This window comes from Anabas testudineus, chromosome 1, assembly GCF_900324465.2.
Source record: "Anabas testudineus chromosome 1, fAnaTes1.2, whole genome shotgun sequence".
NCBI classification, from domain to species: Eukaryota; Metazoa; Chordata; class Actinopteri; order Anabantiformes; family Anabantidae; genus Anabas; species Anabas testudineus.
The window spans coordinates 7,229,642-7,246,220 of record NC_046610.1 but is presented as its reverse complement, the minus strand read 5'-3'; the positions used below and the strand labels follow the sequence as shown (position 1 = coordinate 7,246,220).

Here is a 16,579-nt window from a genome sequence, read left to right as displayed (position 1 = left end):
CAGAGTGTCTATGGCAGGACACCACAAAAGAGACTGCTGATTACTAAAAAGAACAATGCTGCACGCCTGAAGTTTGAGTATTGGCAAAATGTTTTGATTTAAGGTTGAACTATTTGGAAAGACCACGCAGCACTATATCTGGCGCAAAAAGGACACTGCATATCATCGTGAAAACATCATCCCAATTCTATGGTATGGTGGAGGAAACATCATGATTTGGACCTGCTTTGATACATCAGGGCCTGGCCATGCAGTGTTTGAGGGGAAGATGAATTCCCAGGTCATTCATTTAATCATTTAGTAGTATAGTAGTAGTATTGTACTTAATTAAATTTTTTATGTACTGCAGTACTTCTATTTTATGTTAGTTTTACTTTAGGTTTAGGTTAAAAATGACCCATGAACGATGACAGCATGTCTCTTTTATAGGTTTATCCAGTAAAAGTACATGGGGACTGTATGTGTTCCTGCTGTTGTTTTATTACAGAATGAATATGCACAGTTAACTCAGGCTCAGTTGTTATGTCACACACACACAGAGAGAGAGAGATTCTCACTGTGAGTAATATGCCTTACTCACAGTTTGTTGACATAGTTTTCTAGTATCCACATAAATCCCATTTGGTGTTTTTTGGACATGGTGCTGTATGTAATGATTCGAGAAAGCCACCCTGAGCTGGTGTGAATGAATCAGTGTTTAAAAATAGGACAGAGTAAATTAGAATATGTGACAGTATAAATACAGAGAAAAGTCCAATTCAGAATACAACTCGATTGTTAACAAGCTCAGCAGTGAGAGTCCTGGGTCCCATCCAGATCAATAGTGGCTGGAATGTGCCTGTGGGACCTGCAGGGCCTCAGACTGGAGCTGTGCCTCAAGACCAAATAAGGACAGGAGCAGCAAGACCCGTCAACCAGAGCAAGAAGAGGCCAGACTCTCCGTGAGCTGCCCGGGGATGAGAAGCTATGAGGGCTGCTGGCATTAGACAGAGGCTGGTTTACTTTCCCACTCAGTTTAAAAGGAAAAACACACAAACACAGGTTCACTAGATGAGAAGAGGACAAGTGAAGCTTTGGCTGCACCTGATTTAGCAGCAAACACAAAGATACACAACACAATACAAAGGTATTGAGAGAGAAAAGAAGAGTGAGAAAAAAGCTCCCAACAGAAATAGGAAAACTGGCAGGCATGTGCTGCTAGAACAGAGAGAAGAGTCAGTTCCCAAAGTTTGACCAATTACTTCACCCCCGGGGTGGGGTCTGTCCATTCCCCTCCCCTTCCAACCCACCCCAACATGGTTCAAAGTCTCCATCACTTTGATATTCCCCTGCTCTTAAACTGTGTTCCCTGCAGTGTGCAGTTTCTGTCTCTGCTGCTGTTATCTCACAGCAGGATACATTAAAGGGTCATGCCACTGAATGTCGTCCTGGATGGTCCGGCCCCCTGGGGGTTTCGCCTGACGGGAGGAAAGGACTTCAACCAGCCCCTGACCATCTCCAGGGTGAGTGAGTGACTTCTCTTCCATAGGCCAAAAGAAAAGTCGTTTGCTAATTGAAGTCCTTTCTTCTTTCCTTCTTGTTTTCTTGTGTCAGATGTGAATGTGTTTGATTCCCTTGGCAGTCAAGTCCACAGGAGCTTTAAACTGTGTTTCCAGGAGGGTGCATTCTGGAAAAGGCCTGGACTTGGTGTGGCACGGGGCTTGCACCTGTGCCACAGTAAATGCAAGAGGCTTAGATACAAATAGCAGCTTACATTGTACTCTGACATGTGCACACACACATATGTGCACGTCTCCCTGAGCTGAGTTCAGACTGAAGAATTAGAGGCATGGAAAATATTCCTAAAAATGTACCCAAGTCCTGCTGAGTGTGTGAATCACGTCAGACTAAAACCTGATTAAACACGATAAGTGGAATTCTTTAGATGGAGAATCAGCTTTATATCTTTGGACAAATGTTTTTGTCTTTTGTCAGTGATTGCAAATGATGAGCACAGTGTTAAATGCCTTTTTGTGAGATGCCTGTTATAGCAGGGCAGCTGCTCAGAACACAGTAAACGTCAACTTGAGGTCATCACTTAGCATCATGCATCTTATCATCCCTCTAAACCGACAGAGCTGGAAACTGACATGTTGCATTTAGGCTTAACTGTAATTCGTTTAAGAAAACCTCCAGTAAGCAGTTTATAGATTCAGTGGTGATTTATGAGACAGATGCTTAAAAACTGAAGCACAAACTCTTTCACAAACGGATTCAGATTAGTGTCAGAATTTATCTTCACTGTGGATGAAATGGATTATTTACACGAATGTGGTATTTCCTGTTGTTGAGAAGGACAGCCAAACAACTGAGTTATATTTAGTTATGAAACTGCAGTAACCATAAAGTTAGCAGTAAGAAAGGAGTCTGTTTAATGGAGTAGTGCTGTTTTTTTCTTCTTTTGAAGTGAGAATTAGATGAACAGGTTGCAACTGTACCTGTTTCTGTACAGGGACTGGTTAACTCAGCACAAAGCCTGGATTCAAACAGTGGTGTCTTTTTTTGGCGTTTCGATTCATTTGTGGGCCGTGTCTCCAGTATCACACGGGATCCGATGTGAAGAGATCCTGTAATCCTGCTCTGTTGGGGTTATGTGCAGCTATATTTACCTCATCAAGTACTGACTGAAAGCACAGTTAGGTCTCAAACCGGTCGCTCTGTCAAACAACATCCCACCTGTTGTGTTAGTGGACACCCAAAGGCTCATATGAGAGCAGCGATGAGAGAAGACTGGGGTGGACGAGGAGTAGAAGCAGATAAGAATCACTGAGCGTGTGTGAGCGGTACCACAGACAGAGCAGTGTGTGTTACTATATACCAGAGATGTTTGTTTAACTGAGTGACACCTCAAACAACATAAAACAAATGAAATGAAGCCACAGTTCGTTTCACAGTTCACAGAATCCAGTGCCTCCTTTCACTGCCATTTTTGGTCAGGAACATCCTCCTCTTTCTATGTGTTCCCAGCTGGTCAAGGAACGTAAACACATCTCACAATATCTTCTTCTTCTTCAGCAGACAGCAGTCTTAAAGGGGGCCTCCACCAAATTTACACTCATCCACATGAGTTTATTTGATCTTCGTGTCATGTTGGTACTACTGACAGTGTAAGAATTTCTTCTGTGGTTCTACAGGAGCATGGTCAAGTCTAATAACACAATGCTGAGCCTTTAGTCTGAGCCTGAAGACTAGAACTTTATAACATAAGGCCTGCAATAAAAACCTGAGGGGTCGATAGACGTGGGTATTTACAAGGTATGGGGGATCTTAACCAAAGCTGTCAGGAACTGTTAGAGATGGACAAATGGAGATTCTGTAGTGTGTCTTAATGTCGTGGCATTAATTTATATTTCATTAAGTCTAAATATTTCCAAATTCAAAACCTGTTTTAAGTTCATTCTTGGCCACTTGAGCTCAATGGAACACTGTCATTTAACTACCTTTAACTACTTTATTGATCCTAGTGGGAATATTTTGGACACACGTGCCTTACGTGGCAGCTACACACTAGCTGCCATGTAAGGCACTGGGCCAACCTGGGATTTAGTGTCCCAAAGACACAATAATGTACAACGTCTAAAGTTGTTATGAATAACATGTTTGCCCGCGCCTAGAGGAAGACAAGATGAAGCAGCAGGAATAAAAGGAAGAGAAAAGGAAAGTTGGACGGACAACGCAGAAAGGGAAAGTTGGTTGTAATTTAGAGAAAGACAAATGTTTGACATGACAACTGAGAAGCGGAGAAATAAAAAGCATAGTTGTGCACAGCTTCAGATAACAGACATCAGAGCAGTAAAACATACATTCAGACAGAGACACTCCAACAAACGCTCCACTGTAAATTACTGAGCCTTCTTTGGCAGCATGAAACATCCCCACAGCACTTTCATCCACTGTTATTTATAGGCAGATGACCTAATTCAAGTTTCTGTGTAACATCCCAAGCTTCCTATGTCCCGTAATGCAATATGGCTGAGCATAGGTCACGCCCTGTGAAGTCCAAGTGGGACTATTCGGTTTGGTTTGAAGCTACCTCCTGAGGTATTCTCTATGACCCTGACGGTTTTATGAGCGTTCTTATTCATCTTGATCACTTCCTGGCCAGCAGAATACATATTCCATCTGGATGTTGTCACTTAGTGAGGAGCAGCACATGTTTACTTTATCTCCATGACAAGGGACGGACAGTTTGCACGCATTCATACATAGCAGGGCAATGGCTTTCTGAAACGAGAACCCTGATGCTGCTGAGAGTTTGTCTGAATAGCTGAGCTTCTTAGCGAGGTCTGCTGCGTGAGTATTTAGGCCAGGTGAGAATGAGCGAGAGAACAGAAAAAAGTCACATCTCTGCAGGGGAACATGAGAACTGAACTGAAGCATGAAGTGCCAGTGATGGAGAACAGACCGAGGAGTTTCACAAGGCTGCACCGTCTCGACATCATAAACTGTCTTGCTTTGGATTTAGCAGAGAAACCAAATCGCTGCGCGATTAAACGTAATGAGAAACTATTTTCTAATTTCTTTGTTTTTTATTGAAACTCTCAAAAATGGAGGAACAATATAGCACCTAGCTTCCTGATGGTGTTTTTGTCGGATCATTCATTCATTCCCATTAAAGATAAACAGGTTATTCATTGTAAACAATGTATGAATATACAGTATTTATATTAATATCTTCTCAGGAAAAAACACACCCATCACCTTCAGCCACTGTTTATGTCCCAAACTTCTCATGACCTCCATCAAAAATATTGTCAGATGCAGTTGAGCAAAGCATATTTTTGTTTGTGGTTGGAACTCAAAATGTAATTATACAGCAATGATTTATTAAGTGGTTTATTGTTCTATGGATTAAATATATTATCATTTAGCAATGTGATTAAAAAGGGGAATTAAAAGCAAACAAAGACAGCTTTCTTCTCTACCTGCTTCCTTCTACTGAAACTAAAAGTCCTTCAGCTTTTTAAACATACAGATGGTGACAAATGAAAGAAACCACCTCCAGAAAACATGTAGCTCCAGTACTCTATGGCTTCACCCCTTTGTATCACCTGAATAACATGAACATGACATTTCCTCTCGACTTTTCTAGATCACTCCAGGCAGTAAGGCATCCGTAGCCAACTTGTGCCCCGGTGACGTCATCCTGGCCATCGAGGGAGTCCCAGCAGCCAACATGATGCACTGTGAAGCCCAGAATAAGATAAAGGAGTCCACCAATCAGCTCTGTCTCACTGTGGAAAGGTTGTATGCAAACACTAGAAGCAGACACATGCACACAAGCACATGTACAGTACACGTGTAGAGTATAATACACATTTTAACACATTACATATTGTACAGTTGTGTCACAGTTTCATCATACATACCTCCCTTTTTGTGGGGCCTGAAAATTAAACGGAGGCCCCCTTTACCAGTTAATCATCTTCCAATCCCTAAGATTTATCACTGTGTGGGTGCCAGCCTACATAGTCATTTTCACACTGCTCGGTTTCCACTGAAATTACAGCAGGAACTGATGACTTCTGTTGTGATTTGGCAAATATACAAATAAATTGAATTGAGTAACAATTTCAGTTGACCTTCTGAACATCTGTCTTTAATTCCCAGGAATGAATCAAGACTCTGGTCACCACGTGTTACCGAGGAAGGTAGAGCTCACCCATTTAAAATCAACCTGGAAGCAGAACAACAGGTTTATGAGAAATAAATTCATGTTTATTAAAGATCACAGCAGCCATCCTGCTTCACATCTTCCTCTTATGTTGTTTCCCTTCTCTTCTTCTCCTCTCAGGAGTATAAACCCATTGGTGCTGCTCACAACCGCAGAGCTCAGCCATTTGTTGCAGCAGCAAACATCGATGACAAGCGTCAGGTGGTCAGTACATCCTACAACACTCCTATAGGCCTTTACTCCACAGGCAATATCCAGGATGCCATGGAGGGACAGATCCGAGGGCTTGTCCACCCCAAGCCTGAGAGGTAACTGGTCATTGCAGCTCCTCACGACAGTCTGATTCTTCAAAGGTCATATGAGTTGAGCATACAGGGACTCTGGGTATCAGGTTGTGGTTGAGTCTGTCCATTAGTTCATCCATCTGTCTCTGGTACAGAGACAGAATGTTTGGATGCATTTCCGTAGAATGCGATTGCGATGTCTCGCATCCCAGTCCACTGGGGATAACACTGGACTGTGCAGTGTGGCTACAATCAGAATTACATGATGTGATATGACATCATACCTTAAACTAATTAAAAATCTTTCCACCCTCAGATGTACTTTGAGCCTCAGTTCACATGCTAACATTGCTCACAGCGCCACCCACAGGCCAAACTGGGTTTTACTCTGGAAAACACAGTATATGCAGCCTGTTCGTCTTACGTCTGTTCTTCTACAGACTTCATTTTGTTCTGCTTAGCTTCTGTTGTATTTCCTCTAAACCACCTGCTCTTTACGTGACTCACTTCCTGAATTACCCTGCCAGTCAGTCACTCCGTTTGTTTGAAGGTGTCAGCTGAATAGCTTAATGCGGCCACAGATGTGTTACAGTACACTCAGGTCTTCAACCTTCCTACGCGGTCATGTGGACTTCATTAGGCTACTTGATGTATGGTTTGTCACACTGAGAATATATTACCACAGCACACAGGAATGGATCTTTCCATAGCTTAACCGTGACTTCTGAATAAGACATAAATCACATCAAACATAGGTCAACGCCACAACATAGACTCACATGGTTATTGTAATGTACTATAGTCAAAACCACTATTATCAGTAGACTAATCATTTTATATTAAACCATGATTATATGATATGAACTTCAGTATAAAAGTTCTTGAAACACCAGCTAAAACAACAGCATGTTGTACTGTGACTCTAATCTCACCTGATCTGCTGCACTAACCAGCATGAACCAGTATCTTTTAATGAAATCTCAGTGTGATCAAAAAAAAAAAAAAAAAAGAAGCAATAAGTTGAATTTGTCACAGGTATAAGGCAGACTGTAGACCAGAGTGTGTATTTGTGTTTGGATTCTGACGAGTCTGAATGTGCTGCTCAGTCCCAGGGCTTTGACCAGCATTGAGGATTCAGACGTGTACCGGATGCTACAGAAAGACCAGGAGGAGCCCCAGGAGCCTCGGCAGTCTGGTTCATTCAAAGCCCTGCAGGACTTTATTGACAGTGATGGTGAGCTCTTGCTCTTCCTCTTCCTCCCAGACAATATGTTCCCTCTATGTGTTCCCTTTATTATTCAATCTAATGAAATAGACTTAGAAGAAGACAAGAAGACTTGTATCTCAACAGGAAGCGTAGGTTAAGATTCAGGACGGTCTATGTCTCCTTGACTTTATATCTAAGTGCTTTACATCTATGTGCTACATCTATGTGCTGAGTCCAGACTTGTTTCGTTGACTGGTTTCTCTCCCTTGTGGGCAGGCACTCGTCCCATTGTGACCAAGACAGTAAAAGCCCCCACAACCAAACCAGCTCCGCCCACAGGAAACCTGCAGAAACTGCCCTATCTGCGACAAGTGTGGGAATGGGATTGTGTGAGTTAAAATAGTACAAATCATCTGTGAATCACATTCAGACTTTCCAGCAATCGCAGCAAACAAAGGGTGGAGACAATTACAGAAACAGTACAGTCCCACAGAGCAACACTGTCATTGTATAAATTAAACTCTATTTCAATATACATATATAGGATGAGATTATGAAGGTGAAACTGTACTTTGCTTTAATTAATAAATGTAGAACATGCAGCACATGGAGATTACAAATATCAATTTATACTTTTGTCACACTACAATTCCTTTGCAGCCCAGAATGGTAGTTATTTATTATATAGCAGTTATATTATTATTTCACACTAGATATAGATGCTTATTTGGAATTTCTTACTCTGAACAAATACCCGTAAACACATATTATCAATATACAGTGTTATTAAGTAATTCTTTAGAACAACAATACAGTAGATGTTCCTGTTTTCTTTCCGCATGTTTATGAGAACTAACATTAAGGTTGTAAACATCACTGACGTCTCTGTCTTGCTCTGTCCTTTATGCTACAGTGGGACAGTGGTGAAAGCCCGGGATAAATATCATCACCCCGGTTGCTTTGTGTGCTCCGACTGTGATGTCAACCTCAAACAGAAGGGCTATTTCTTTGTGGAGGGGCAGCTGTACTGTGAGACTCACGCTCGTGCCAGAATGAGACCACCGGAGGGACACGACCTCATCACAACTTATCCTTCTGCGTAGACTCCCCTCGAACAAGCACGGACACAAACACGTACACAAGCACACGTGCAAACAGACACACGTTCTAGCAAACACCCAGTGTCCTCTATCAGTTTAAAGAACACTTTAATGTTTTCAGTGTGCAATAACAAGCAAGAAGACACTTTTCTCTAAATGTAACAGTCTGATGATCTGACCTGTAAATCACCTATGTTTAGGAACATCTGTCATGTAAAGAGCCCCACAGAATAATTCAGATTTCCCACTTTCTCACAATTGTGATGTCTTTACAATAAAGACCTCTGTTCTGTACTGTAGGATGGCAGCTGTTCTACTGTCCTCATTAGTTTGCTCTTCATCTAAAAGCACAATTGAGAGTTATCGCCCAAAATCTATTTTAAAGAAATTAGTTTAGGTGATAAATAGAGTTTTGAGATATTTGACCTACTGCAAAAACCTGCCATCACAAGCCTTTTTTACAAAAAAACCTTTTGGATATTGCATGGTAAAAAGTGCAGGTGAAAATAATAATACACGCTAACAACGAGAAGGAAAATGCCTGGTTACATGTAGTGTACAATTAAAAAAAAGCCAGCATATTGTATTTGGTTAAGCTGTGTAGCCTGGTCTTCGTCATCTGGTCTTTTTAAGAGGAAATAACATCAGCACTGGAGCACAGCAGCCAAACTGGAGACCTGGAGCGCTGATGAAGTGCAGTGATGTCAAGGAAGTTGGCAGAGACAAGAAAGAAATATGAGAGAACAAGATGATGCAGTGCACCTCACCAGCAAGAGGGTGCTGTAGGTTAGCAGCTTGATGACCATTAACTTTCATTTATTTCCATTCCCTCTCTACACAAAAGATAAAAACCACTGGGTCCTTCATCTTTTTATTTTTTTAAAGCTACATAAATTTATTTAAAATTCCGGTGAAGATCCACTTTCAGTTTCCAGTTTGACAAACTGTGGTGAATGATTCACAAAATCAAAACATGCATGTGATACGAACTTCAATATGCATATAGTGATGAGGCATATGGAAACATCAAGTCTCCAGTGGACAAACAAGATGTTAAATAATAACTTTTAGGATCAACTGTAGCATCAGTACATAAATTAATAAAGAATAAAACATGTTGCTGCAATGACAACTCCCTGCTCAGACAGCAGGGGGAGCTACAGCATCATTCTTTAGCTCTTTGACCATCTCTCATGATAACAGAACTCGCTCAGAGGTGCTGAGATGGATATTTTCCAGTTTGGCAATAAAAAACGTTCACTCTAGTACAAAATATAATGACACTTCTTGAGCTTCTTTTTGCTTCAGTGATTTAATGTTAAGTATTAAAAGAAAAAAAACAAGATAAATGCACATTAACAGAACCCAAAGTGACGTCTTAAAGCTGCTTCCGTTAGGGATGGATTGACATGAAATCAAGTCAAAAAGATCACTAGTAGTGGCAAACACATGTAGGGTCTGCATCCAACAATGCAATTTTCCCAAGCCTTTCAGCCCCTTTTAGCATGTTTTGGTTTCAAGTTTCTTAAGCCTGCTCTCAGTCACTCTCGCATTATTTACAGTTGATGTTTCCAGCATTACTGCACTCCTATAAATACTGTGTATAGTCACAGCATCCCCTTCAAATACACTTAAGTGGCTCCTTTCTGTGAGTCAACTCTGATGAACATGCTGTCACACCGTGTTTTCATTACAGGCTCCACTTGATTATTCCACAACAGAAAATCGATACCCACTCTATGAAGGAAAGGTTATTAATCAAACATTACATTTGGAAGAAATCCAGAAGACATGACTTAAGTGCTTTCTCTTATGAAAGCCAAAAGACAAGACCATTGATAAACAAGGATACATTTAATTAGATTTATAGCTATTGTTTATCTTACTTGATTATCAAGTATCCTCCCCCTGATGGCACACTTTGTGGCAGCAGCTGCTCCACAACATCGCTCAGTCAAGGAAACAATTATTGATTTAGTGATGAATACACCATGAGTAGCTTACTAAAAATGGAGAGGTAGAGCTAATATCCCAGTGCCTCGACTCCTCACGTACACATAAAATAAACCTGGTCAACAGGAAGGGCTCTTCAAACCTGAGCGCCGGTGTAATCACTATGAAAGCAAAGAGTGGTAATTAGGATGTTCGCTGCAAACAAAGACGAGTCGGGAGGGGGGAGGAACTTTTCTCATCTGTCTGCCTGTTTCAGTTTCCTGCTGAACCCATAATGCAAACACACAAACATCTCCGTCCCTCAGCGTCTGTGGCTTAGATACCATAATAAACCTCCAGGTTCAAACAAAGTAAAATTCAGATTCATTTCATTTTCCGTTTTTTTACCACCAGCACTTCTAAACTTGGCTTGATTGCTGAAAACTGACAGCATACTGTCAGTAGTAGTAGTAGTCATATACTTTTACGCCAAACCAAGCTGTGTGTTGATGATATATGCATTACATGTCTGTTAAGCAATATTTTGTATATAATATTGAATCAATTGACTAGATCCCACTGAAAATCAGCGCACACTGCAGCTCTTTGCCAGTTAGAACTACTATTTGGAATTAGAGTTAGTTTGATCCACCTTTGTAACAGTGTTAGTAAAAATCATTTAATACATTTTATACATGAATATCTTTTTGAACTGTTGAAATGAACATGGATGAGTTACAACCCATATATTGTTTTCATGCCTCATCTTGAGAGCTCAAAATGCCAACACAAAATCCTGCTAACGTCATATTTTTCACAAATGATTATCACTGAACTTGAGTCCTGACTGTGCAACTTAAACATTGGTAGATTTGCAATCTGTGCAAACCCTGTCTTCCTCTTTTTGTGTGTATCTGCCTTTGGAGCTTCTTGACCTCAGACTGAAGGGCTGGTAACACTTAATCACAGACAAAAAAGCCGACCTGTAGTTGTTGTTCATCCACCCGTACAGGATAGGATTGACAAATGTTGAGCACATCGCCACTATATGAAACACGGTGAAAAGCAGCTTGAAGTCTTTCATGTTCAGCACAGTGCCGTTGATGTCAATCGCCAACTGGAAAGCGTGGAAAGGCAACCAGCTGATGGCGAAGACCACCACCATGGTCAACAGCATCTTTGTGGTCTTCTTCCTGCGTTGGTGACGGTCATTTCGACCTCCACACGCCATGTGATTCTTCAGTTTATTCCAGATGCGGATGTAAGCAACAGAGATAATGGCCAGCGGTAAGCTATATTGAACCAGAAGCATTGATATACTGTAAATGCTTCCGTTCATGTTGCTTCCAGGCCACTTCTCCATACAGACGTGAATAGACCTGTCTGGTGAAAAATCGAATGTCCCGTACTCCCTGAAGATGGCGAGTGGACTGGCCAACAGGGCACTGATGACCCACGAGATGACAATGACCACAACGCACACGTCTTTGGACATCTTGGTCTCCATGTGGTACACGATGCTCCTGTGGCGGTCCAGGGCGATGATGTTCAGGGTGATGGTCGACACATGCACCGCTGTGCCTTGAGCACAGGGCAGCATGAAGCACAACACCTGACCAAACTTCCACTCGCCATACAGAGTGTTGACAAGGGTGAAAGGTAAACACAGCATGTCCACCAGCAAGTCTGCTACTGCTAAGTTTACTATGAAGAAATTAGTAACAGTTTGTAGATTTTTAAACTTGTAGACGACATAAATCACTAATGAGTTTCCGATGGCTCCAAAAAATATGATTGTGCTGTAAGCAAGGATGAGAATAACTTGAACTCCAAGCAGCCTTGTGCTGTCCTCCTCCTCCAGCTTTAAAATGTTCTCCTCGCGTATTTTGCCTGAATGCGAGCAGCAGTTGAAGGATTTCATTTCAAGTAATGAATATTCTGCTTGAGTCGTGTTGAGCTGATCTGCTGTATCCATGATTAACAGGTAATCTGTGAATGAATGGAATTAATAATCAGTTTGAGCAACAACCACACTGAGACAAACATTAATAAAGAAATCATTTGAAGTACAATGAACGTAATGTGCAATGTCTTGGATGTTGTTTGTCATTTGTAAATCTGACCAGTCTATCACAGAGACAGGCTGCAGATGAAGCTTCTATAAGACTGATCTTGGAGCTGTCTAGATTAGACATAGTGATTTTCTTTACCATGATATGGGCACAGACTAAACTGTCAGTAGTTTTCCAACTATCAATAGCACAATACAGTTTCTGAAGGAGGTTTTTTTTCCTTTGAAAAGCTCTTGGAGTATGAACCACAGCCACATATTCTGCTTGAGAGATGCTGATAGATGCTGCACTGACCTTTATTCATATTTAACTACAGTATGTGTCTCTGATGTTAGCAGAGACAGTTATTGACGACCTGATAAGGTGAGGTTCCTGATTTGTAAAGTAAGTAAACAGCAGGCTACGGCTTATACTGGGAAATTGCCTAAAACAAAAGAATTAAGATGCAAGATGAACGATCATTGTACTCAGATGAAGATCTACTCACCTCAGGGAGAGTTTTTAGATTGCGCTCATTGTCTCTGCATCCACTGAAGTTTAGTGATCTCTTGTGAAGCGGCGATATCCAGACAAACAAAAACAAATATACAATCCCATCAAACAGCCACGAAATAATAAATCTCTTCTTCAAAGAAGAAAAATGCGCGCAACATTTGCCAGAGCGCACTGGAGCCCGTCGGAGGTTGAGGGCGCGTTACCTGCTCCGTCTGAGACACCGACAGATGCAGCGCGTTGAGCTACAGGGAGGAAACGCGTCCTCCCCTGAGCAACATCCTCACATTTTACCTTACAATAGGTTGTTTTTATGCACCTTCTGAGCGTGCATGCCTCTGCTCCTGCAGGAATGGCAAAGAGCTAATGAAGAGGAACATGTGTGTGTAGAATATTCAGATGTCATCAAATGGCCAAATAAATAAACGTGTAACCAGAACATGAATGTACATTTATTTAGGATCTATTTGAATGTATCTGTGATTGACAGGCACAAACCAATAATAAAGATAAAACATACAGACTTATGATGTACCACTGTGCTTACAGACTGTGTTACTGCAAAGAATCAAGAGATGAAACAATCTAAATTCAGTGCATGAAACTCCTCAAACTAAACCTGTTCTTCTGTTCTTTCAGATGTCACAGGTTGCAACTAAACCACTACTGACTCAAATGTCATCATCAATCCATTATCTCCATCTGCAGGGCTGACGTCCATCCCAGCACACACTGAACAAGGAGCCACACTGACACCAAAAACACAAAGCATGTGTAGGAGCAATTTATAATGTAACTGGATTTAATTAAAGGTAACACCATGAGGGGTTTTCAGACCATAGTGCAGCAGATCATCAACAGTAGGAGTTCATTTTCATCCATTTTTAAATTTCCCATCATCAGTTTCAGTTCTAACAACCAAAGATCAGATAAAAACACTAAAATGTATCTTTAAAAAAATGTGTACCAGATGTGGTCCAGATGAAATTTAGCTACTGAAGCAAAGCTCCACTTTACTGAGATGGTTAAATCCGCAACCCAGAAAACAGGTCATCAGAAGCAGCTCTGACATGTTATATCATGGTCAATGATAATGAGTCATGTAAGGTGTCTGAAATCAGGCAGTTGAGCCTGTGGCTCCTCGTTGGGCTCAAAATGTGATTATGTTACATGTTATGTTAAAAACCAAGACATCATGTGGCCGCTAGAAATTGAGTTACTGTCCAACAGTCTCCTTGGTAAAAGCCCACTTTGCCCATAATGCAACTACACAGATGGTGAAGTAATAACTAAAACCAGGAAACCCTGAACAGAGGGGGGTGTTTGAGATTCCCAGTGATTTCAGGAGGTGGAGCTAACTGTAAACAATGACATTGTTTCAATGTAAACATCAATGCAGAAAAGAAGCCGCTGTTGTCCTTGAACAGTTTTAGCTCTGTCAATACAGTTGACATGACGATCTGCTGGATATTTTCTACACTCGTTTCCGTTTTTTCATTCTCTTTGACTTTGCCACCATGGATTAAAAATGCAGCTGAGTGCATTGCAAACACAATTTCTGAGAGTCCTAAAGGAGAATCAAAATGGTGAAGTTGTGCACTGTAAAACTTTAATAATGAACTAAGATATGTTTAATTAAAAAATAATAATTAAAATTAAAAAGCTTGACAAGGCTGAGGGAAGCCATTGAATCCGGATATTTCCCTGCTGATTCATCATTACAAGCAAAACCTTTGATATTGCCCAAAGTAATTGGCCATTGTTGGTACAAAAATGTTGGTGAGAGCAGCTTAATGTCTTTTTCCTGCTTTTGATGTTGTAAAACGATCATAACCACAGAAGAAATTGCAGCAGCTTTCGGCATAAAAAAAATATCCCTTCAATTAGAACATATCCCTGTTGGTAACAGTTCATCTCCTGTTGTGAGAAAAAAACACGCAGTCTAATTACTTCCTTCTTAATTCCTCTTATGTTTAATGATTTATTGATCAAAACTTGTGTAAAGTTATAGATTATATTGTCTTATAAGTTAAAACACTGAACAACAACATGCACTGAGCCGCTAACTGAGCAAAAGAGCACCGAGTTCTCACTGACGTTTGATCTCTTTGATCTAAATAGAATCATGCTCCAGAGATATCTGATGTGACTGATGGATACTTGAATACCTGCAGGAGTTTTCACTGCGTACACACTGTGTCTGCAGGAGACACTGGGGCATTCATCATTGTGAACAGCAGAGACATTAATATGCTGAGCTACACAGGGACATTATGTCAGAGATACTTAATCACAGCCTATTAAATAAAATTATCGACCAAATGTCATCTGTTCTCTGCAGTTCTGCAGATCCCTGCATGATGTCGAGATCGAAAGGTGAAATACCAGTTTGAAGGTGAAGTGGTTAAATAAGAGCAATTCACCATTATTTTCTGCACACAAACTATTTTGACAGATACTTTCCCCGTCTTTCATTTTGGTGGTGACAGTAGGCAAAAGAATCGAGAGGATGTGCAACAGTACATGTGCACTAATGATTAACTTTCAATTTAAGAGCCTCACAATGTTGTGGAGTTGTCTGTGTTTGAATTTGTGATCATTATAATCTGAAAGTGTACTCTAATGTAGAAAATGTAAAAGTTATGATTTGATTTGACATTTTTAGCAGTTGTCAGGTTTGATTTGCACGTAGATTTGAGTGGAATCTGCATATGTGAATATTTACTCAACTACCATTGAGGATTTTTCCAAAGCGTGGAATCTGCACAAATGCAGAAGGAGAATTGATCTTTGTGACAATCCAAAAATAAACACTGGCTTTAAATGGCAATGAATGGAAGTGTCATGTTTATCCTGGAGATGGAATTCTTGTTGTTGTTCACAGTATGGATTTATCCCACTTTCTTCTCTCAGAAACTAAAAGATGTATTTTTAAATCAATCATGTGATCACGTCTGATTTAATTATTGGTAGCCATATATATGCGAGCCCCTTGACGACTTGTGGGAATACAGAAATGAAAATCTGATTCCTTCCATCTAAAAGCTGAAATGCGTCAATTTTAGGGATGGCGAAACCGAGTTAGTCTTCAGTCTCAGCTGGGACTGTGCATCTGCACTCCGCCTAATAGAACATGCGGGATCCGTCCCATTGTATCAGCCTCTTGTAAATCAATTCAGTACAATGAAGGGTCAGTGCCTTTGTGGAAACTGTTCTCTCCTGTATAATAGCAGTAGTACGACCCAATATTACATTTACCTGTGAAGGGGAGGAGTAAACTCAGGTGATATAGTCCATGCAGGGATGTTAGTATAGTCATGTACTCCTATATATTTCATGTAGAGGCTACTATGGATCAAGAGAGACAAGCAAACTGTAGGGTGCATGGTCATTTAGGTTGAGATTCTGTCATCACAGGTTTGCTCACATTTTTGTGGAAAGTATTGTAAAGTGCATCCAAAAAGTATTTAGAGCACGTTTTGTTATGTTACAGCCTTTTTCCAAAATTGATTCAATTCATTATTTTTCTCAAAATTCCACAAACATCTGAACATCTCTAGATCTTTTCAGAGATGTTCAGTCGGGTTCAAGTCTGGGCTCTGACCAGACCAGTCAAGGACATTCAGAGCAAGTTGTCCTGTGTCTCTGTAAATTTCTATATTCAAACAGACATGACACTTGAAATTCAGGCTAAAGAGCTCATGCTGTGGTTTCCAGTTTTCTGTGTTTCTCATGGACTTAGAGTCCTTTAGATGTATTTTGTCGAACTTTTACTGAGG

At 40.7% G+C, this 16,579-nt stretch overlaps 2 protein-coding genes across 2 annotated transcripts; one reads left to right on the top strand and one right to left on the bottom strand.

Annotated features, from left to right (window-relative positions):
• The first annotated feature begins 1,316 nt into the window (after positions 1 to 1,316).
• Positions 1,317 to 8,611, top strand: LOC113162695 (PDZ and LIM domain protein 3). Its single transcript, XM_026360977.1, is given in 8 exon segments — positions 1,317 to 1,502; positions 5,132 to 5,283; positions 5,650 to 5,734; positions 5,834 to 6,021; positions 7,104 to 7,231; positions 7,481 to 7,560; positions 7,562 to 7,593; positions 8,118 to 8,611. Coding segments are annotated over 8 exon segments (948 nt in total). The 5' UTR covers positions 1,317 to 1,409; the 3' UTR covers positions 8,308 to 8,611.
• Positions 8,612 to 11,092: 2,481 nt separating this feature from the next.
• On the bottom strand, positions 11,093 to 12,211 carry npy2r (neuropeptide Y receptor Y2). The gene has a single exon (XM_026360976.1). The coding sequence runs from the start codon at positions 12,209 to 12,211 to the stop codon at positions 11,093 to 11,095; it is 1,119 nt and encodes a 372-aa protein (XP_026216761.1).
• Between the last annotated feature and the right edge of the window lie 4,368 nt (positions 12,212 to 16,579).